Below are 22,296 nucleotides of genomic sequence, written 5' to 3'. Positions count from 1 at the left end.
AAACTATGGTACATTGAACTTACCTCTGTGCATTGGGCGGGTAGACGCGCACTAGGCTGTCCACGGTCGCGCACAGGCCGCGGAGCGCGGCGCCGACCGCCCGCACCGCCTCCAGCAGGTCGGGCGGCGCGGGCGATGCGGTCGTGGCCACGCCGGCCAACCGCATCACGCAGCGGACTACCGACGTCGTCGCTACGTACACTGGCTCTTGGTTCGTGGAACCCTGGGTAATTCGGTACACTGGTGAGAAAAAGATCTGAAACCCTAGTATAGCTTTTAAGCTTTGGTTCGTGGAACCCTGGATGATTCAGTAGACTGGTAAGGAAAACATCTGGAACCCTAGTGTAACTTTTAAACATAAGGCAGCGATCACACCTTTAAGTTTTACTCACGTAAGTAGCTTACGTAATTGATTGACAAAAATAATTTACTAATGTTAATGTACTTATAAGAGTGTTTACATTAGTAAAGTCTTGAGTTTGAGTTTGAACCAAAAATATATGTATTTTCTTACCTTATCTTCACTGTGTGTCCTGCTTTCTTTGGGTTTAACTGTATTCGCCGGACTTGTTTCCGCCGAATTTGCCGCTACGGACAAAAACATAGCAGAAATTTAAACTAAGCAGAAATAATCTTTTTAAACACGTCTAAAAACAAATTTATTTTTTATCATCTACTTTCGCCATTTCCATCAAGAGGCATCATAAAATAGGCATAAATAACCTTTTGGGAAGAAGGTCATAAAAAATCATAGTTGCTTACCGGAATGCGGTTGACTAGAAGATTTGTTTTCTTGCGTGCTGGTAGTTTGTGTGACGTCGGGTTTGTCTGCGTTATCCGCGTCGGTAGGAGGCGCTAGCTGCACGTTCGATAGACGTTTCTGTAAGGTAATCTAAAGATATTCCAGCAAGAAAATAGATAACCTAAGTAATAGCATATACAGATTATACAGTTAGAAAGCTAAGATGGCTTCCCCTAATGATTAAACTGCTTAGCTTGATACGTCCGTCCAGCAACATGAGCCAGCAAACGGCACATTACTCGAACGCCACCAAACAAAAATATAAAGTCGCATCGATTACCATCAAATAGGTAAATGCTTGACTCAAGCATCAAGCATAATTATGGCTCAAGCAAAAATCTACGTGCTTGAGCAATCATCAAGCCGCTTGATCGGCTAGGTAACCCTTTAGGTACCTATAACGAGTGATGTGTAGCAGAACTTACAAAATAAACGGTTTCCTTTCTTTCTTTTTCTACTGACTTTAAAAAACTAGGTTATGTATGTGATCCGTACGTAATGTGTACCTATGCATGGATGGCCGCGATTATCTCCAAGACTAATAAACTGATTTTTTAAAAATAAGTCTGTTCTAAATTGGTACAATAAAACTTTTCACTCGTGAAATATTTATCTCATTCTTTTTTTGGTTCATATTTTTCATGTCTACCTAACTAGAACTAGAAGATAACTAACTGTTTAACATACATTAGGTATATCAAAATCGGATTAAATTGATGGGTCATGAACGATGTCCTCGGAAAGGACTTACCAAATTGTCCTCTTGCATTTGCAACCATCTTCTGTCCTCCTCACTCTGGTGTTGCTGTCTCGCCAATTCGGCCAACAACCTCCTCTCCACCGCTTGTTCCGTATCGAACTCCGGACTCTATCGTGATATACATAAGGATTAATATTGTGTAAACTAACGTCGCAGTTAGTAAAACTGTCACCGTTTTATACACAAGTTTGTACAAACATTCATACCAGTACATTGCATAGATCGGTTGTTGCAGTTAATTTTTACCCACTGTTAACATTTGCACAAATATTTGTCACCAAGATTGTATCACAGTAATTATTTTGTCCCTCTATTACCAATATTTGGAAACATTTTTACCAACCACAAAGTTAGTTCAATATAATGGAAATACTAAAATGAAGAAATCACACTTGAAATTGCTCACACCCAAACCTATCAACGCTTTTTATTTATAGCAAAACTAGAAAAAAACAGTCGCAAAAACAATAACATCTTTTTAGACAACAGAGCATACTTTCAAATATACTTAGCGCCAAATAAAACAAAACTTGCCTCATGATCTTTGCTAAAATTATAATAATACTGTCACAATATTATAAATAAGGTACCAATGAATACTTCTGCTGAATATGATGCAAAGCTCAGAAACAAAAATAATAACTCGAAAATGCTATTTCATATGTGATTTCTGAATATAAAAAAAATATAAAATTTAACCAATTCTACCGGAGTACCCAATGGACACAATTATTCTGGAAAAAAAAAATAGGCACTTATACTATAAAATTGGAACCATGGGATGTGGACAGTAATAGGAACCGGAATAGGGAAGTTTATTTACATTATATCTTTTTGTTTAAAAGTTCAGTTAGGGGAGATCTCAGGTATTAACCGTCTTTTGGGAGCCATATTTAGGTTTCTATGGTTATTTTCCATAATAAAAAACGTGACCGTCGGAAACGGCGCAGTTATCCATACAGCCCATCGAGCTCCACCAGCGAGTGAGAGGATACTTATATACAAAAAAAGAAACTCAATGACCACAACAATTCCGGGAGATATTTGAGCATGCGCAAAACAAGAATCTATCTACTGAACCATTTGCAAAACAAAAAATAATAATTTCGAAACGAAAATTGCCAATTCATGCTGGTGCAATATGATCAAGTCACCTGCTTCGCTATAGGCGGCGCGGGCGAGCATTCTTGGCGAGATACGTATATCGGCGCGTCCGTTGCGGGCGCGGGCGAGGCGGGCGCGCGCGCCTGCGCTGGCGAGCCGGCGACGGACGCGCACTGCGCCGACACTTGCGGCCGACACGTCGCCTGCGCGCCTTGCGAGCTGTGCGAGTACGCTTGCTGCACGAACATGGGCTGCACGACGCCCATCGGGGACGAAACCTGCAGCGGACTCGCCGAGCGGAAGCCTCCCGGAATTTTGGACACCTGGCCCGATTTCGAAGTGGGAGAATACGGGACGCCCTGAACGACCCCTACGGGAACCCCGTAGGCGGACGGATGGGACGCGGCCATCCCGGATACGACCGGGCGATACGGCTGAGATTTCGATAGACCGGCCTTCTGGGCGGCGATAGCGGCGCAGCTCTTGACGTTATCGCCGCCGAAGTCGTATATCTCCTCCACGAGGGGAGGTTCGGGCTGCTGGCGCATTTTGTTCATGACGCTCATGGCGAGCTGGGCGTTGATGCCGCCCTGGACTGAGAACTGGCCCACGTCCTGGTCGCGGCGCGCGCGCGGCGGCGGGGAGGCGGGCACCGAGTGCTGGCGCGTGAAGGGCGGGATGGGGACGGGCGAGCCGCGCTGGGACAGGCCGCCGCGGTTGCGCTCGAGCGAGCCCATGCGGAGTGGGCCACGCTCGACGGGCGCGCGCGGGTTGCGCTCGAGGGAGCGCACGCGGCTGGGATAGGGCTCGGCGTCGGGCTCGGGCGCGGGCGGCGCGGCGCACAGGTTGTCGCAGCTGTCGGGCGCGGCGACGGTGCCGCTGATGGCGGGGGCGGGCGGGTCGAGGCGCTGCAGCTGCGTGGCGGGGATGGGGCGGGTGTGCAGGGGCGGGTCGGGCGCAGAGGGGTCGGCCAAGTCGACGGCGAGCGTGTTGAATACCGAGGCGGGCGTGGTGTAGGCGTGCGGGTCGGCGCGCGCGGGGTTGTCGCGCAGCAGCTGCGCCAGCACCGCGGGGCTCTGCGCCACGATGTACGTCTGCGGCCCGCCGGACTCCACCGCTGCCAACATACAAAATCTACATCAACAAGAATCTTTCTGATAAAAGACAGTTACAGGAAAGTAGCTTGCAGGATTTATTGCACATATGAAGTAATGAAATGCTAGCATACCGGCAGTGAGGTTGGTGGAGGGCCGCGACGGCTTGGGCGGCGGCTCATCGCCCCACGAGGCGGCCGCCACGCGCCTGTTCTCGCGCCGCATCGTGTCCCACGCCGTGTTGCGCTCCTCTTGCAGGATCTCACTGAAATAAACAATAGTTCATTACCGTCCAGGTCGGAAATAAAGCAATTTAGGGCCACCCCGTCATTCCGCAGTGATTTTAAAACGACGAGGCGCTAGCCGAGGTCTTTTAAACTAAACAAGATTGTTGATTGCTATTTCGGCCGAGACTTGTATAGGTATGGTCCGCGACAGGTCAAGATGACAATCGAGGTATGAGGCGGGGGGAATGCCTTGCACACCCGCACAGCCCCCGCGTTATCCCGGTGCGGGCGAGCGCGAGTGACGTGCGGGCATGCGGGCCGTCCCCTCTTGACCAGTCGCGTACTATATAGTACTTTTATTTCATTGCAAAGAAACAATAAACAAATGAATAGGCTACTTGACTCATATCTAATTTCGTCCAATAAATGATTATTTATTATAGTATTTTGCTTAAGACAACGAAATATATCAATAACAATTATTAAAAACGCAGGATGGATATATAAATCCAATTTAAAAAAATACAGTTTTTATTTTTATTTGAAACGCAGAAAACGCTGTCAGCCATGATGTGACGTCATTAAATATGTAAACAAAGAAATGTCATCCCTATGTCACGCGGGGACTAACGTAGTATCCATATATATAAAATTTCAAGTCCTGACTAACTTATATATCAACGCACAGCCTAAACATCTAAACAGCTGGTCCTAGATACATGAAATTTGGTGGGTGTGTTCTTTGTAGGTAAAGAGAAGGTATCCACTAGGTAAGGATTTTTTGAAATTCCACCCCTGAGTGGGTTAAATGGGGGTTTGAAATTTATGAAGTCCACGCGGGCGAAGTCACGAGCATAAGCTAGTTTTTATATATTTCTAAAAACTCATAGTAAACGTAAAAAAATATCGTTTTCACTTTATAAATTGAATAAGTTATTAAGTAAGACTTACAACAAAGTGATCTTTGCAAAAATAAATTTGGTTTGCAGTCGTTAGTGATATAGGATCCCTTTAAGCAAGTCTTCGCGTGTTACGTATATTTATTTCACTGGGCACTCTAATCCACAACTTTCCTGTGGTCTTTATCGATGCGTTTTTACATTCTCGGATGATACAATAACGATAATTACTATATTTTTCATGTAAACTAGTATAGAAGTCATGTTTATTAAACTTTGGGAGGTTATACTGTTGTTTACAAATGCATGACGTCAGAGCACAGATAATCTATCGGCCAAACATGGCCGACAGTGTTTTCACCTGTCTAAGAAAAATATATTTTTAAATTAAAGTTTTACGGTTTTTAGGGCGCAAAAAAATATAGTGTTAATTTTTTTGATCTAATAGGACAAATATTAACTATTTAAGACCTACTTAAAAAAAATGTCAACTAGCCTATTCAAGAAAAACTTACATTACAGTTTTCGTGTTGGAAATCCATCATCCGTGGGTCTTTACAATTGATTCGTATCAGAACAAGGATTTACGGAAATAGAATGAGGCTATTTTTTGTAAAATTAAAACGAACATAATCTTCTATATTCTGTACTGGGGAGCAGAAAACCTTAATTTGGAAGGCAGAAACAGGCCTTTCAAATTACTGACGGGACATATAAAATACTTACAAGAGTGTTTCTTTCAACTGGTGGGCAGTGGGTCTCTGGGACGGTTCATACGCCCAACACCGCGACATGACGGAGTAGAGCCGCGGGGGACAGCGGGGAGGCAGCGCTAGTCTTTCCCCATTCTCCAGTTTGCCGATCACATCGTTATTCTTTACTCCACTGAATGGTTTTACACCCAGCATTAATATCTCCCACATGCAGACGCCTACAAAGAATAAAATTAAGTAATTATGTAATTAGAAATATTATGTTTTATCGATGTCAATAACATATTTTTTTGCGCGTTTTTGGGATATATCCGGTGGCAAATATGCTGCAAGATTGCAGGAAATTACGAGGAACTTTTGCAATGGGGACCCACAGGCAAAACTGATACTGGCCCTCAATATGGTGACCTGTGCAAGTTGAAAAATTTGCGCGAGTCAGATTTTTTTTTTAATAGAGATAGCGAGCAAACGAGCAGGCGGGTCACCTGATGTTAAGTGATTACCGCCGCCCATGAACATTTGCAGCAAGCACCAGAGGAACCGCCGATGCGTTGCCGGCCTTTTAGGAAATTGTTGGTCCACCCCTTGAATAACCCCATGTTGTAATCTAAAGGGAACACCGCCGAAGGGAGTTGATTCCACAGTTTGCATGTGCGTGGAAAAATGGATCTGGCACAACGGGTGGTCGAAGTGCTCCAGAAACCCAGGTGGTGAGGGTGGAATTGATTGCGGTGGCGTGCGGTGCGGTTGTAGAAAAATGATTAAAGATAAATGATTAAAGATTCTTTGAATGCACAGCACATTCTTCTTAATTTTATATTAATAAAATAATGGTGGGCTAAATAGGGCTATTTATAAAAAGAAGGCAGGGGTGTGATTGAGATCTGTTTTCGCAATCCAAAAATCTCAAGGTTAGATAGTGACTTTGTATAATATGTATGTAGTGCATTTTGCCTAAGGATGTGGTTATGTCAAGTTCTGTTAACCAGTTCAAGAATAAATTGGACAAACATTTGGAAAACTCGAAACACTTCTGAAATAGACGCATCAGCGTAAGCTGCTTAGTCTATTAAAAATAATAATAATCTAATTAATTTACCAAACATCCAGCAATCCGATGCGGAAGTGAATCGCCGGAAGTTGATAGATTCTGGCGCCATCCATTTTATGGGCAACTTTCCCCTTGACGCTTTGTAGTAAGATTTATCTTCCACCATCTTTGATAGACCGAAGTCTGCCAACTGGAAACAAATTATACCAATGTTCTTAAAGGTGTTTGTGCACTCATTCGATTCGTATTACAAAATACAGTTAATAATAATAAAAATAAAGTTTAAAAGATTAAGGGTATCTGCCAGGGGGTTGCCATGATACTAAATGTCTGGCAATGCATGACACGATTTTAATACTATTCTGAAGAAAAATAAAGCCCTTTATACTTTTACGTAAATACACCTTTGTTACCTTCCAAAGCCACCATGATACAAATTTCATAGACCTGATCGTTGTGCCCTGTGACAATACGCAGATAAACGTTCAGCTTTAATAAACTAACGAAGGTCCGGCCCTCCTCGTTAGTCCATAAGCTTTGAATATCTCTAGTACTGATAAACTAATCAGCAGAGCACACAACACTTATGAGCGTGCGTACGATGCATGCAGTTAAGTTGACGTACAATTTGTATGATTAATCGAAGCGGGTCACTTTACCGACCGTGCGTTTCGACCCTACTTAAAATAAAATCTAAAGAACCTATTTTAATAGCCTACTTGATTTCAGGGAAAAAGAAAGAAAGAAAAGCTGTGCCACAAATTACCAGTTATATCTACGGGTTTGGTATCCCGCTATATAGAAAATGGTATAGTTTTCCTCAAGAACAAATATTAAGTTACCTTGACACAAGTGGGAGTGGAGACGAGCACGTTTCTTGCGGCGATGTCTCGATGCACGAATTTCTTGCTCTCCAAGTAGCTCAGCGCGGTTGACAGCTGGTAGATGTACAACACTAGCGTGCACGTCTCTAATCTGGAAATAACACGGATCCACTGAGTCCGGAGCTTTGTAATAGGCTTTAGTAGTAAGAATCTCAGAAAAATTATAAAAGAGAGGTCGATAAATTAAAAAAAAAGTGTTCACTGATTTTTCAGAGGTTTCTGGGCTGACTTGCAGTGATTCTGATATTTCTTCAAATGAAGTAAACCTGAAGTAGGCCATTTAAAAAAACCGGCCATGTGCGAGTAAGGTGTCGCGCATTAAGGGTTCCGTACTCGGGTAATTTTTGATGACATGCGGGTGCGAGAACTGATGCATGATGTCTGGAAATGATGATAAGTAGGTATATGCACGTTACCTGTGTGAGTTCTGCTGCAAGTACGCCCTCATCTCGCCGAGCGTGGCCAGCTCCATGACGATCCAGATCGGCGGCGAGCTGCACACGCCCACCAGCCCGATGATGTGCGGGTGCGAGAACTGTTGCATGATGTCTGGAAAATAATAACAAAGTGTTCACTAAAAGGCTTTAAAATCGTTCGCACTTTGTTCGTGATGGACAAAATTTGCCCCAGGCCCATATGCCTATCATGAACTTAATGCTACGACTGCAAAACAACATGCGACTTTTTTTTTTTTTTTAAATAGAAGATTTTTACTATTAAATGGTAGATATATCATCTCTGTACATCCATACAATTTTTGTCCATCTCCATCATCAATTTGTGTCAGTAATTTTACAGTGTTTTCTTCACTCCAGCGACACATCATTTTACGCGTGAAACTCTCGACTAAAACGAAACGTTCAGACTTGTAACAGGTGAACCAGTGTGAAATACGCGTGGTGGCAAAAATAGAACTTTTGGTGTTCAGACACATTTAGTTACTAAATTACTCGCTACTCGACCAAAATACTAATGTATTCCGAACTAGGCATAAGCGGACGATGTAGAGAGCTATACTTGGTGTTACTCTACGTGATCAAATCAGAAATAAGGAGATCACTTTAGGCTTCACACTACGGCGTGCATCCGCGTGTTACTTTTGTATCTGACGCCGCAAAGACGACAGGTTTGCTGACGTCACAATACACCATTTCATCAGTAAAAACCAAAGAAAGAGACTCACAAGCTTCTTCCAGAAACTTTTCCGCGGTATCGAGATCAGCATCAAGCTTGCACGTCTTCACGGCTACGGGCAATACGCACTCGCCTCCCGCGTTGCTTTTGCCTTGTTGCCTTTGTAGTGCCAACTGACGTCGCAATGAGGGGTGGTTTGCTGACGTCACTTTGCATGTACCTAGACAGAAAATATTACACTAGATGATGTCCGCGACTTCGTTCGCGTGGATTTAGTTTTTAGCCATGGGAACTCTTTGATTTTCCGGGATAAAAAGTAGCCTATGACCTTTCCCGGGATGTGAGCTAACTCTGTACTAGATTTTCAAAATCAGTTAACCTGTTGGGCCGTGAAAAGCTAGCAGACAAACAGACAGACAGATAGACACACTATTGTGTGTCATATATATATATATATATATATATATATAGTGATTATAAAACGAGTAGTCCAATCCAAACACGAGGCATATGACTTGGTTGTATATGCGCAGATCGCCATGTTGCAACTTCAGATCGGACGACTTGTTTTGCGATCACTGTACCGTTCAAGTTTTCCTATTATGTTTCATATTGAATTAAGGTGGATAAGATTAAGTTGGTAAGGTGAATCTGTAATATTCTACTCTTCAAATGGTGAAAAAATGTATTAAATAGGTGCAACAGTTCCAGAGATTACCCTCCACATATAATATATGTTATATAAATTCATCCTCCATTATATAAACTCAGAAAATTCGTACTCTTTCTTTATCATATTAGTACACAAGTATTGATATTCTATACTTAATATACAATATATTACGAATTAATATTACGAATGCAATGCAACTAACCTTTATGCACGTCTCCAAACTGTCCTTCTCCAATGATACCGGTCAGTTCAATTTGATTACGCACCAATTCGTAGTCACGAACTGCAAAACACATGAATTATTTTTTGATTGCTTTACGTACATTTCTGTAAATTCCTCAGGACAGACATTTTATACTTGTATAATTTTTTTTTAAACTAATCACAACTTACAAACAAACAAGGTTTAGGGAAGGTACAAGCTACGCATTTTTTGAAAATGCGTGCGGGTGACACTTTTGTGACAAATTCATATTATTTACGACTACCTTATGCTCCCGACTTTGTCCGCGTGGACTACACAAATTTCAACCCTTATTTCACCCCCTTGGGGGTTGAATTTTCAAAAATCTATATAATAGCTAGCTGTATACCAAATTTCAGCCTGATCCGTCCAGTAGTTTGAGCTATGCGTTGCGTTGATAGATCAGTCAGTCAGTCAGTCAGCTTTTCCTTTTATATATTTTGAATCAGTACTCGTACCTGCTGGTGTTGAGTAGTCCGCATCGTCGTCGACGATTTCCGCGTAGTCCTCCGACAGAATCGTGGCGGTGTTGGCTTCCCACGAGCTCGTCTTGCCTTCCGACGAGCTGCTGCTCATCTCCGCTGCAATATCAGTACAAACATGAATTTTATTTTATTTTATTCTGATACAAGTTAGCCCTTGACTGTGACCTCATCTGATGGTAAGTAATGATGCAGTCTAAGATGGAAGTGGGCTAACTTGGAAGGGGTATGGCAGTTTCATTAAACCCATACCCCTGATCGGTTTCCCCACGGCATCGTACCAGAACGCTAAATCGATTGGCGGCACGGCTTTGCCGATATGGTCGTGCTACGGCCGAAGCTTCCCACCAGACCAGACGAGGGACAATTTAGAAAATATAAATTCCCAAATTGCCCCTGCTGGCAATCGAACCCGGGACCTTCCACTTATAGGACCACAGCGCTCACCACTGCGCCACAAATGTCGTCAAACATGAATTGTTAAGAATATTTAACGCCTGCCGTATAAATCAAATGGTTTTTGAGGTAAATGCGCGGGAGGGGTGGCAGTTGATGTTAATATAGTTGTGACAGTTGATGTTATAGTCGTGACAGTTGATGTTATAGTTGTGACAGTTGATGTTATAGTTGTGACAGTTGATGTTATAGTTAAGTCACCGTCACTGCACCGCGCAGCTATCTCGGGAACCATCTCAGTTAAACGGTAGGCCTATAAAACAACGTTTCATAATTTTCGTACAAACTAAATTATAAAGATAGCAAGCTGGCCTAACTGATGCTGGTTAAACTAAATGTGTACGATACAGTTACTGGGTTCATTATTATTAACCGATCTGGACATCTGTCCACTGCTGGACATAGCTGTCCTGTTGCCAAAAGTCACGGTCTTGCGCCGCTTAAATCGGGCGGCTCCCTACGACTTATATTCTTATCTATAACAAACTTATATACCTAAATACGATTTTAATCTTTTTTGAAGAGAACTTACTTTTACACTGACAGTTCAGTGTCTTCCAAATGGTTGCTTGGAAATAAATTAATAAAAATTACCATGTGACAAAATAATCAAGTAAATCAAATTACATCTTTTCATTGGATATACAACCCCAATAATGTATAAAAAAGTCAAAGATAATAATGATACTAATTCGGTTGTAGTCAAATCTGTAAAATAATTAATCTGATTGGTTTACAATAATTATTAGAGTTATCTATCTTTTTTACAACTTTCCCTGCGGAAAAAGATAGAACTATTTTAGACCTATGAATTTTGTGTGGGTCTTTTTCGTTTGGCCGCTACGGCCAGACGGGGGTACGGGCTTCGAGGCTTGGCCTCCTTACGCGGCTTTGTTTAGTTAAGAGATTAGTGCACAATAAAATAACCACCATTGGCTTGGCTAATAATAAAAGTGATATAGGTACTTACTCGTTCTATTCCAAAGCGAGGTTTGTGAATCTGTCACTAATCTACAATAGCCGTCTACTAAATCTGCTAAGCTTTCTGCAGCCTGAAATAAAAAAAAACATTGTTACCATTTGATAAAGTTCTTAGGAATTTTCAGATGAAAATATTTATCAAATAACAGCTTACCTCTACACTGCTGCACGTAATAGTTAACGTTTCCGTAGCGCCTTTCACTCTCAACTGTAGCGCCGCTTTTCCACATGAGCTCGTCTGAAATAAACATTTTAATTTTCATTTGAATATAATCAAATATCTATAGGTATAACTAGTATATCTATAAGTAGGTATAAAGAAGAAAGATGTCAGTACCAAGCTGACTTGCCTGCTTAATGCACTGGAAATGTTTTTAAATATGTCGATATTCTTGTTTTTATTTAACAAAGTAAAATAAAACTAATCGCACAATGGGGCCGATTCTTAACAGGTCTAAATCTAGTGCTAACAACGATGATTAACAGGTCTAAATCTAGTGCTATCCCTTTCTCGCAAGCAACATTATAAAAGGGATAGCAATAGATTTAGACGTGCCATTTTAGTTTAGTTTAAAGATTGTGTACACCGGAATTAGCCACAATATTTTAATATATAATATTTAAGCAAAAAGCACAAGGTTTGTTATGGTGTACATAGTCAAAAGCTTTACCTAATCCGAGAGTAACAAATAAGTATTATATTTGATAGGTACATTTTTTACCTGCGAATTTGACTGCTGCGTGCAATTGGATTTTAAGGTTTGAACCGCTACGATATCACTGAAAGACGCGATCTTCGTGTAGGTGGGAGGCTCGCCTGCTTTGTGCGATACGTATGATATATCTGCAATACAAGAATTGGCCATTAGTTATGAAGTTACGTTAGCATTTGATCTGTTATTAAATTTATTCTGGAAAGTGTGACATTAAATTAAAAACTAGCACGTTCACAAATGACTTAGAATATCAAGGACATGGTTGAATACCGAATTGCTATAAAGAAATTAGGTTACAAGGAGTTCGATTTCCCCTAATGAAGCCGTAAGCCGGAGATTTTTCGTATCGCTCTCAAAGTCTACAGCCACAGCGTGAAGTCAGTTGTGATTTGCCCTTTTTCGACAAATAAAACATAATAAACACGGTCTGTGTTTAAGCGTTTTCCCTAGAGACCTTTCCTGCATAATGTGGGGCATCCTTCAGCACGATAGAACGACGATATAACGATATAAGTCTGACAACCGGGTATAGTGACGCGGGAAGACCTATGTCCAACAGCGGATGTCTAAGGTTGACAAGCATTTGTGTTATACCTATTACTGTAGTAATCCTGCGACTCTAAAAAGGTTTCTTCTTTTTGACAAAGATTTGTCACTAAGGAAAGAAGAAACCTTTTTAGAACCGGGCGCGGAAGCAACCGGCTGAGCTTTCAGTTGCCCACAAGATGGTATGTTATTGGTGCATATTATAACTTTTTACGATAAAAAAAATAATTAAGGGGTTATTCAAGGGGCGGACAACAAATTCCTGAAAGGCCGGCAACGCATCGGCAGTTGTGGTGCGAATGCTCATGGGCGGCGGTAATCACTTAACATCAGGTGACCCGCCTGCTCGTTTGCTATATCTATAAGAAAAAGCAACTGGTGAATTTCTTGTCGGCTCTTCTCAGTAGAATCTTCATTTCGTACCGGTGGTAGAGACATTAGTTGTTGTCCTACATTAAATAAGTGAATTTTGATGTTGACTTTCACAGCCTTACCTATATCGGGTCCTATCGCCAGCTCGACAGGTATCGCCCAGCCGGAGCCGAGCGCGCCCGTGAACGTCTCGCGATCGTATCCGTAATGCGTGTGCATCGTTTCCAGGTACTTCAGCATGCAGTCAGTGTCACTTAAGTTGGCCACCTAAAAATAGATACATACCTATTGCGTTTTAATGTAATTTCCAATCGTATTTTTTACTACACAATGATAAGGAGTTTCTTGAATAAGTATATAAGAAATCGGAAAAAATAAAATGAGAATATTTTACTTAATCTTCCTCTGCAGTTCTCAAATTATACTGTAACCAAAGATATAGGTAGACAATGGGGCCGATTCTCTCGTACACAATCTCTAAACTAAACGAAATTAACAGATATAAATCTAGTGCTATCCTTTTCCGCAAGCAACATTATGAAAGGGATAGCAATAGATTTAGACCTGTCATTTTAGTTTAGTTTAGAGATTGTGTACAACGGAATTAGCCACAATGGCACCGATTCTAAGCACAACCTAATTTTAGAGTATTCGCACACCTCTTCTTACTATTGTAATATGAAAAGGACAGAAGCAGTTTGACATTTCTAAATTTAATTTTTAGATGGTAAAACCCGTGATTTTAGCACGCACTCGCGAACCTACTGTTTAAATTTTTATTGTGCACTAAAATTTAGAGTCTATAAATGTGAAAGTCATGTTCCGTTCCTTTTTTAGCATTAGTAAAAAGAAAAAGATGCAGATACTCTAAATTTAGTTTAGAGAGAGACTAGAGAATCGGGGCTAGTGGTGTGTAGTCAATTTTGCTTTTCCAAACAACATGCTTGTTAATTTTTTGGAAAAAGTGAAGAGGATAAATAACTCTCAATAGCTGTTAAGGTTTAGAGAGTAGGTAAGGGTAGATTGAAAGGTTTAATTTCCTATGTTGAACTACCGTCATACCAGTTCCTGGTACAAGCTTTTTTTTAGTTGTAGAGTAAAATGAGTATGTCAAACAGTCTTCTGTATATTCTTTGAAGAAATAAGGTACCTTTTTGAACTGCTGTTGTATCGCCTTCTTGAGCACTTTAGGCTTGATCGCGTCGAGCACGGACTTGGGTAGGAACTTGTGCAAACCAAACTCTTTCTCCAGGTACTCTATGTTGGACTTCTTGTCCAATGATATCTGCATATCTTTGCAGAAGTACCTGTAAAAGAAGAACCTAATGATTACAGTACTACCAATTTTATAAGTTAAGCCGATGCACCTGCGCAGAAATTTTATTTTTGAATGGCGCGAAAATATCTCAGCCATCATAGCACGCGTCCGTCCGCTATTGGTTGATGACTACACGCCATGTTTATGAGCGAATTACGAGCGAGATAGCACGAGTCTCTGTTGTTCTTATGTTTAAAATCCTAACGTCAAGCAATAAGGTCTGTATTTCATTGATGTAGCTTCATTCGGTTTTTGTCGGCGTTAAGTTGCGCTTTTTTGCGCAAACGAAATTTTTCCGATCAGACTCATAAAAATGGTAATGATGCAATTTGATAGCATAGAGTATTTGGAGTAGAAATACTTACTTTATTTCTAAACAACATATCTGTATCGCCAAATCTTGATCAACCATTTGGTGATTGGCATTGAGGTAGTCGTGTCGAACCTGAAAATAAGACCAATATTAGTTAACGAATAGCCTAATGAATATGGCAAAGGTGTCTGTAATTTGCCATTGGGTTTAATTAAAGTTGGAAATATAGACCATAGAATTAATGCAAAAATAATGCAAAATAAGAAGGGAGTTGTTAGGGACGAGGATATTCTAAAAAAAATTAACAACTGCCTATACAAATATTTTCCAGTACCCCTTCGTTTTCGCTCAGGCCTCTGTAATTTCATACTTCCGAGTCGAGCTCTCAAAACATTTAATTTGATAAAAGTGGGCAATTTTTGAAAAGCAAAAATGTAAGGTCTATTGTGTTTGTGTATCAATGATTTGATAGATTTCTACGACTAAACTATCATTATCTAACACTACATATCTATTTCTAAGGAGGCTAATCTCATCGCATCGTGTGAACAGGCCCATAACTAATCAAGAATACTTACTCCGACAAAAACCGTGAGTTTAGCTGCCTTATATAGAGTTGCTCCGACATAGCTAAGCGGGTTGTGAAGCTTAAGTGGCATTTGGGCAGATCACAAAATACGAACAGCCGATAGACATTGGGATCCCAAGATGCTGGAATGGCGACCTCGCACCGAAAAGCGCAGCTTTGGAAGACGCCCCACTGGACGGACCGACGACATGAAAAGAGTCGCAGGGAGCCGCTGTATTCAGGCGGCGCAAGGCCGTGGCGTGTGGAAGTCCAGCAGTGGATGTCTACCGGATGACGATTACGATGATATATAGATTACCTAGATATTTACCTGATCGTAATAATAATGGAAGGTGACGCGGTCCGAGTCGCAGAGGTCGCGCAGGTTGGCGGGCAGGTAGCGCACGCGCAGCTCCAAGCGCCATTCACTCGCCGGCCACTTCGCCAGCAGCTCGGATACTGGCGTGTCCTGGTGTATCCAACGGATCTAAAAAATATATCTATATTATTAATCCGTGTGGATTTATGTTTTACAAGATCTCGTAGGAATTTCTCAAAATTATTGCTTATTGCACCCCTTTTTTGTAAACGGGGGAGGGATGGGAAATCCAAAATCCTATATCGGATTTTTACCGATTGAAATATCTCAGTGGCCACCCTTAGCCCTTTTAAACTTAAAAAAGATTTTGGAGCGTGACTGGGAAAGTAGGTCAAATACCATCCGTTGGACTTTTGATGCACCTACTCCTATGTCCTAGCACAATTTTAACACTTAACTGGAGGGGAAAGGGTATATATATTTGTATGGAACCATACTCGTACCTATCCCCCCTATCGGCCTCGGGGGCGTACGGACTAACCAGTAGTCCAACAACTCCAACCATCCTAACGTCATCCTAAGCCGTGGTCCGAGCCTCACAGGAGGCGCCCGTAGGAGGACGTTGCCCCCCCGACCTCTCAAATTATTTCTTCGAGCCTTAGGGCTCACCCCCAGGCGGAGCTTCGCGTTCGCCACCCTCCCCGGTAACGCTGTAGCGGCCAGTAGGGCCTACGCAGCCTAGTCAATCCGAAACAACACAAAACTCGTACCTTGCCAGTAGTGAGCCTCCTCGCCCTGAGAGCGTAGCACGAAGTGTACACCCGGTCGCCCGCCGCAAGCCTGGCAGCGAGGCACCGTAGCACGGAGCGCACGTCCTCGTCGGCTGATGCCCTCACAACGTTAAAGCCTCCGTTCGGAAGGTGGACCTTTAACATTGACGGGTCTGTTGCCGCTCCTGCGGAATGAGCAAGATTGTTTAATCATTTATCTGCCACCACGGCAACTTCCTCTGTTGATTAAAAAAAATACAAATCGGACAAGAAACCTCGAAATAATCGGTATTGAGACCCACCTCCTTTTTGGAAGTCTGTTAAAAATATGATATCCGTGTTTAAGGTATTCCTATTCCATATCAATATTGGGGGTATGCCATTTAATATTAGATTTCATCTCACTAATTTGTAACGAAAAGTGTAATATTGTAGGTAGGTGTATGTAGGGTAGCTGCATAAAAAGTTACAGGTTTCAATAACAATTAAATCTGAATTCTGAATATATATAAGTAAAAGGTGACTTACTGACTGACTGACTGACTGATCTATCAACGCACAGCTCAAACTACTGGACGGATTCAGCTGAAACTTGGCATGCAGATAGCTATAAGGTATGACGTAGGCATCCGCTAAGAAAGGATTTTTGAAAATTCAACCCTTAAGGAGGTGAAATAGGGATTTGAAATTTGTGTAGTCCACGCGGACGAAGTCGCGAGCATAAGCAAGTTTATTATATAAATAACAGAGACCACATAGTAAAATGGTAAAACGCAATTGTCAATACAGCGTTACAGTTTTAATTATGCAACGTTGTCATGGCGGTAATCAAAGCGGTAATTAATTATGTACATCGTTAAAATGACGTCCTCATGCCTTATGTAGTTAATGCTTCTATTTCTACTGATAAGGATAACGTCACTGGGTAACGGAATTTTGTTATTCTCTATTAAGAGAGGAACCCTATATGGAATGCTAAACTTGTTTTGATAAATTTTAATATGCTTGATAATTTATTTTATTATTAATGAGACGTTAACTAACAAGGAAAATATATCATTAGGAAAAATCGCTTCACGGATATTTTATGCAAGTCATCTATACGAAACTGATGACGAAATTGAGACTGATTAAGAGATGAAAAACAGAATGGAGACCACGTACCGGAAGGAGAAACTTGGAAGACAACCATGCCGTTGGTCCGACGACATTATCAAGCTTGCGGAAAAACTTGGAGGAGGCTCGCTCAACACCGGGAAAAATGGCGTGAAGCGCGTGAAGAGTCTTATGTCCAACAATGGATAAATAAGGTCTAACAAAGAATAAGAACAGGAGATGAAACAAAATTATTCTTAGTCAATTATAGAGTTTGAGATTTTGATAGACATCCGTACCGAGTTTAATCATCAGTTTCGCCTAAGTGAAATGACGGGTCAAGCTCTAGTTATATTGGTCTACGATCGGTAAGACGGTAACGGTACAGTACAACAGTTTTTGAATTCTACTAACATATTTTGTATGCCTCCGATTTCAATCTGCTAAAGTTTTGGACTCGATCGGTTTCGTGACTTTGGATCCTAATCCTAATAATATTACAAATGTGAAAACCTGAATGTTTGTTACTCCTTCACGCCACAATGACTGAACTGATTTAGGGGGGAGACACAGGTTTATACCTTTTTTTTCGCTGGGAAAAGCTTTTACGCATCCTCCCCGGTAGAAACGCAGTTAACCACGTTTCTTCCGGGGAGGTATGTGGGACTCACTGTAAACAGGTTTATACCCTGAATTAGCACAAAGGCTGCTTTTTACCCCGGAAAATGAGTTTCAACGGGATTTTTAAAGAAACCTATACCTATCTACACGGACGTAGTAGTCGCGGGCATCATCTAGTAACTAATTAATGGATAAACTTCTGTAATAGTGTCTCGAGATCCTATAGGTACCAACTGCTACTTATTACTTGAAGTACAATTATAAACTACTAGCTTATGCTCGCGACTTCGTCCGCGTGGACTACACAAATTTCAAACCCCTATTTCACCCCTTAGGGGTTGAATTTAAAAAAAATCATTTCTTAGCGGATGCCTACGTCATAATAGCTATCTGCATGCTAAATTTCAGCCTGATACTTACCGTAGTTTGAGCTGTGCGTTGATAGAATAGTCACTCAGTCAGTCAGTCACTTTTTCCTTTCATATATTTAGATTAAAATGTATTGTGTCATAAGCACAACTCATTGACGAAATCCAAATATAAAGACACCGTCTTCCAAACTTGCGTAACTATTGTCCGGACAGTATTGTTGGAACTTTGAACTGTTACGATATTGCATCAAGTCTATAGCTCTTAGCTATGTAAATAAAAGGCGTGCCTATTTTCGCATACCGAGGTTCTTGGAACGTCGTCTCGTCGGCGTCAACTGTCGAGTCAACAAAAAAACTCAATTATCATTCAGCACCCACTTCAGCTATCCCGCGAACAAATTGTCTTGGAAGTATTTAAATGTCTTATTTATCACTATCTGGAAGCACATGATTCAAATACTCTACATGCAAAATACGAAGCTCGTTGAATAATCAAGCAGCCGTTTGTAAGTAGAACTCGGCTAAATAATGCACGGAAGGATTTAATGTGACACTTGGTAAGCGGAAAATCTTGTTGGGCGAATTTTACATGTTGTCGGAAAATGTGAGCAGTTGGGTTTCTTTGAAGAAATTAAAACGGCGACCTTACTGGTGAAACATAGTCGAATCAATTTCCTCCAACTCTTTACCAGTTCCGGAATGTGATACTTAATGAATATAAAAAAATTGACTAGAAAAGGTCCTTACTGCTCAAATTATTATTATTGAGCTGCAATTTATTAAAGCTCTTATACTCGTAGAGCATTAGAGTTGAGTATCACTACCCAGTACCCATAATATATATGCGAATTGCGAATGTGTATTTGTTTGTTGGTTTGTCCTTCAATCACGTCACAACGGAGCAACTGATCGTCATGATTTTTGTGTGGATATAGATAAAGCTTTAGGAGTGACACAGGCTACTTTTTATCTCGGAAAATCAAAGAGACATGAACTTCCATGGCAACTAATTTATTAAAAACCTAAACCCACAATGCCTGAAATCTTTTAGCAATAGGTAAGGTAGGCTTGAAAAGCACATTAAATAAGAGGGCTGATAAAGTGACAATTTTTAGAGGAAAATTATACTGAGCAATTCCAAAACTCCAAAACTTCACGCTGTCTGTCAGTCAGTTGTAAGAATTTTATAAAGTAGATGCAAGACATGATTAGAAAATTAATTCACATAGTTTTCCTTGGTATTATGGAAGTATGATAATTGAATGTGAATGAATTTTACCGATGACGTGCTGATAACGGGTAAAATGTTCTGGGAGTCCCTTCATTTTATTAAAATAATCTATATATATAAAAGGAAAAGGTGACTGACTGACTGACTGACTGACTGACTGACTGACTGAATGACTGACTGACTGACTGACTGATCTATCAACGCACAGCTCAAACTACTGGACGGATCGGGCTGAAATTTGGCATGCAGATAGCTATTATGACGTAGGCATCCGCTAAGAAAGGATTTTTGAAAATTCAACTCCTAAGGGGGTGAAATAGGGTTTTGAAATTTTGTAGTCCACGCGGACGAAGTCGCGAGCATAAGCTAGTTAAAGTATATATTATGAGCAATTAAGAAAAATTTGTATACAAAAAGCTTAAGCAAGTTGAGTTGGGTTGCGATTTCAGGCTGAATGTTGTAAGTAGAGCATTTCGTAGTCCGTATAACAAGCAATTAGTGTAATGATGGAAATTCTTTTCCGGCCATTTTTATGTTTTACACGACTTTGTAAGTAGCGCAAACATTTCTAAGGACACGAGAGCACGTAAATCGCGTCCAGAAATTTATCATATACCGATTTTAGGTTGTCGTACCTAATGCCTTTAAATATACCTACTATATAGTTCCAAATGTAGCAATCCAACTTTCGGCAAAAATCGAGCCTTTGCCGCCTGCGTAAGTAAGTTGTTCTGCAGTCGGATCAATATTATTTTTCAAAAGCAATATTAATTCATTAATTTCAAACAGATTGAGATCTATTTTTTACTGATTACCTAATCAATCTCTCCTCAAACCATATTCTGGTTCATCATTATTATCATCTACAAAAGATTTCGAAATCAAACGGTTGTGGTAATATCCTTAAACAAAAATGAGGTGATCCGTAGAAGAACCAGAGTAACTAACATAGCTCAGCAGATTGCGAAGATGAAGTGGCAATTGGCAGAACAAATAGTTCGAAAATCCGGTAGATGCTGGGCTCCCAAGGTGCTGGAATGGCAACCTCGCACTGGAACGCGCAGCGTTGGAAGACCCCTCCACTAGGTGGATGGACTACATCAATCGAGTCAGATCAGTTCAAGCGGCACAAGACCGTGGCGTGTGGAAGTCTCTACAAGAGTTCTATGTCCAGCAGTGCACGTCTATCGGTTTATGATGATGAATTTCCTTAAACTTCACGTTAGATCTTTACCTGGTAAAAACTAAAAAGCTCGAAAGCGAGAGGCGTAATACGAGATACTTTATGTGTAGTTCATGCAGGCAAAGCCAGACCGGGTTGATAGGCCATAAATTATGGCTATCAGTGCAGCACACCACCATGATTCGCTCATATTATGCATTCCGTCAGAATTATTCATGAGCATGTCCTTTTAGTGGACAGACGTAATCTAATATCAATCTTCTGTTTACAAAATAACTATTATAGAAAACTGTTGCGTTACTGTATGATTAAAAGGCAGACAACGCATAGCTTAAACAGTTGAAAATAGAAACTTGCGAGGATATATTTTAAGATTAAGTTGATTCATAATATTTAAAACTAGAAGGACATGTTATGACGCGATTAAAGTGATCTCAAGATTTTCTTCACCATCATCATTATGATCAATCCATAGCCGGCTCACTACAGTGCACGAGTCTAATCTCAGTATAAGAAGGGTTTAGCCATACTAGGCCACTACGCTGGGCTAGTGCAGATTGGCTGACTTCACACAACTTTGAGAACATTATGGAGAACTCTCAGGAATTTTCTTATGTTTAGAGATTATTAGAGATAGCTTGCATCCCGGAAAAGGACATACACTTAATCTCGGAAATTCAAAGAGTTTCCATGGGATTTTAAAAATCTAAATCCACGCGCACGGAGTCGCGGGCATCATCTAGTCTTCTAATATAATTGGTTTAAGAAAACAGCTAACCAATTTTCAACCCATTCCAATTCTTTTATTCAGATAGGTACATCCTTTTAAAACCTCATGTTTTGAGATCGTATAAAAGGCACATCTAGATTCTAGATTAATCTCCGCCAGAGCAAACGGAAAGTAAATAAAAAGGCCTTGAAGTGAAAGTGAAACTTCCCCGCGCCCACTTGATAAATCCACGTCGAGTTTTAATGAAGGCGCACTTGTCACTTTAATTTTCATGTCAAAGGTAATTTGATGACACTTTTTAGGGTTCCGTACCCGAAGGATGCCACCTATTACTAAGACTCCGTCTGTCCGGCTGTATGAAAATGAAAATGAAATGAAAATGAAAATCTTTTTTATTCGTATAAACTTTTACAAGTGCTTACGAATAGTCGGATGCATCTACCACTGGTTCGGAATGCATTTCCTCATGAAATTGTATCTCAGCGGGCTGTATCTCGAGAACCGTACCTAATAGGTAGAGAGTTGAAATTTTTATAGAATGTGTTGCCGCTATAACAACAAATAAATACTAAAAATTTCAAAATGGGCACCATGAAAATGAAAAAAACTGAAAGTGTTATTTCTTGTACGGAACAGTTC

The 22,296-nt window shown here is 40.8% G+C and overlaps 1 protein-coding gene across 14 annotated transcripts in view; it reads right to left on the bottom strand.

The window, feature by feature from the left end:
• Fak (protein tyrosine kinase 2 Fak) overlaps window positions 1-22,296 on the bottom strand; it is a 163,595-nt gene that overhangs the window by 3,194 nt on the left and 138,105 nt on the right. For 10 of the 14 annotated variants that reach the window (XM_069499864.1, XM_069499865.1, XM_069499868.1 and 7 more), the window contains 22 exons: window positions 16,427-16,611; window positions 15,669-15,824; window positions 14,822-14,901; window positions 14,289-14,445; window positions 13,261-13,405; window positions 12,227-12,348; window positions 11,659-11,742; window positions 11,494-11,575; window positions 11,056-11,091; window positions 10,044-10,166; window positions 9,544-9,624; window positions 8,718-8,888; window positions 7,951-8,083; window positions 7,493-7,625; window positions 6,699-6,840; window positions 5,613-5,817; window positions 3,895-4,025; window positions 2,717-3,783; window positions 1,554-1,670; window positions 763-880; window positions 515-588; window positions 24-223 (listed from right to left, as the gene is read on the bottom strand). In XM_069499864.1, coding sequence (XP_069355965.1) covers window positions 24-223; window positions 515-588; window positions 763-880; window positions 1,554-1,670; window positions 2,717-3,783; window positions 3,895-4,025; window positions 5,613-5,817; window positions 6,699-6,840; window positions 7,493-7,625; window positions 7,951-8,083; window positions 8,718-8,888; window positions 9,544-9,624; window positions 10,044-10,166; window positions 11,056-11,091; window positions 11,494-11,575; window positions 11,659-11,742; window positions 12,227-12,348; window positions 13,261-13,405; window positions 14,289-14,445; window positions 14,822-14,901; window positions 15,669-15,824; window positions 16,427-16,611 — 3,742 coding nt within the window. The remainder of the gene's footprint in view (window positions 1-23; window positions 224-514; window positions 589-762; window positions 881-1,553; window positions 1,671-2,716; window positions 3,784-3,894; window positions 4,026-5,612; window positions 5,818-6,698; window positions 6,841-7,492; window positions 7,626-7,950; window positions 8,084-8,717; window positions 8,889-9,543; window positions 9,625-10,043; window positions 10,167-11,055; window positions 11,092-11,493; window positions 11,576-11,658; window positions 11,743-12,226; window positions 12,349-13,260; window positions 13,406-14,288; window positions 14,446-14,821; window positions 14,902-15,668; window positions 15,825-16,426; window positions 16,612-22,296) is intronic. The other 4 variants (XM_069499869.1, XM_034969916.2, XM_069499860.1 and 1 more) reach the window with 3 other exon arrangements.

This window comes from Maniola hyperantus, chromosome 7 (genome assembly GCF_902806685.2).
Source record: "Maniola hyperantus chromosome 7, iAphHyp1.2, whole genome shotgun sequence".
Taxonomy (NCBI): Eukaryota; Metazoa; Arthropoda; class Insecta; order Lepidoptera; family Nymphalidae; genus Maniola; species Maniola hyperantus.
This window is presented reverse-complemented; position numbering and strand designations above follow the sequence as displayed.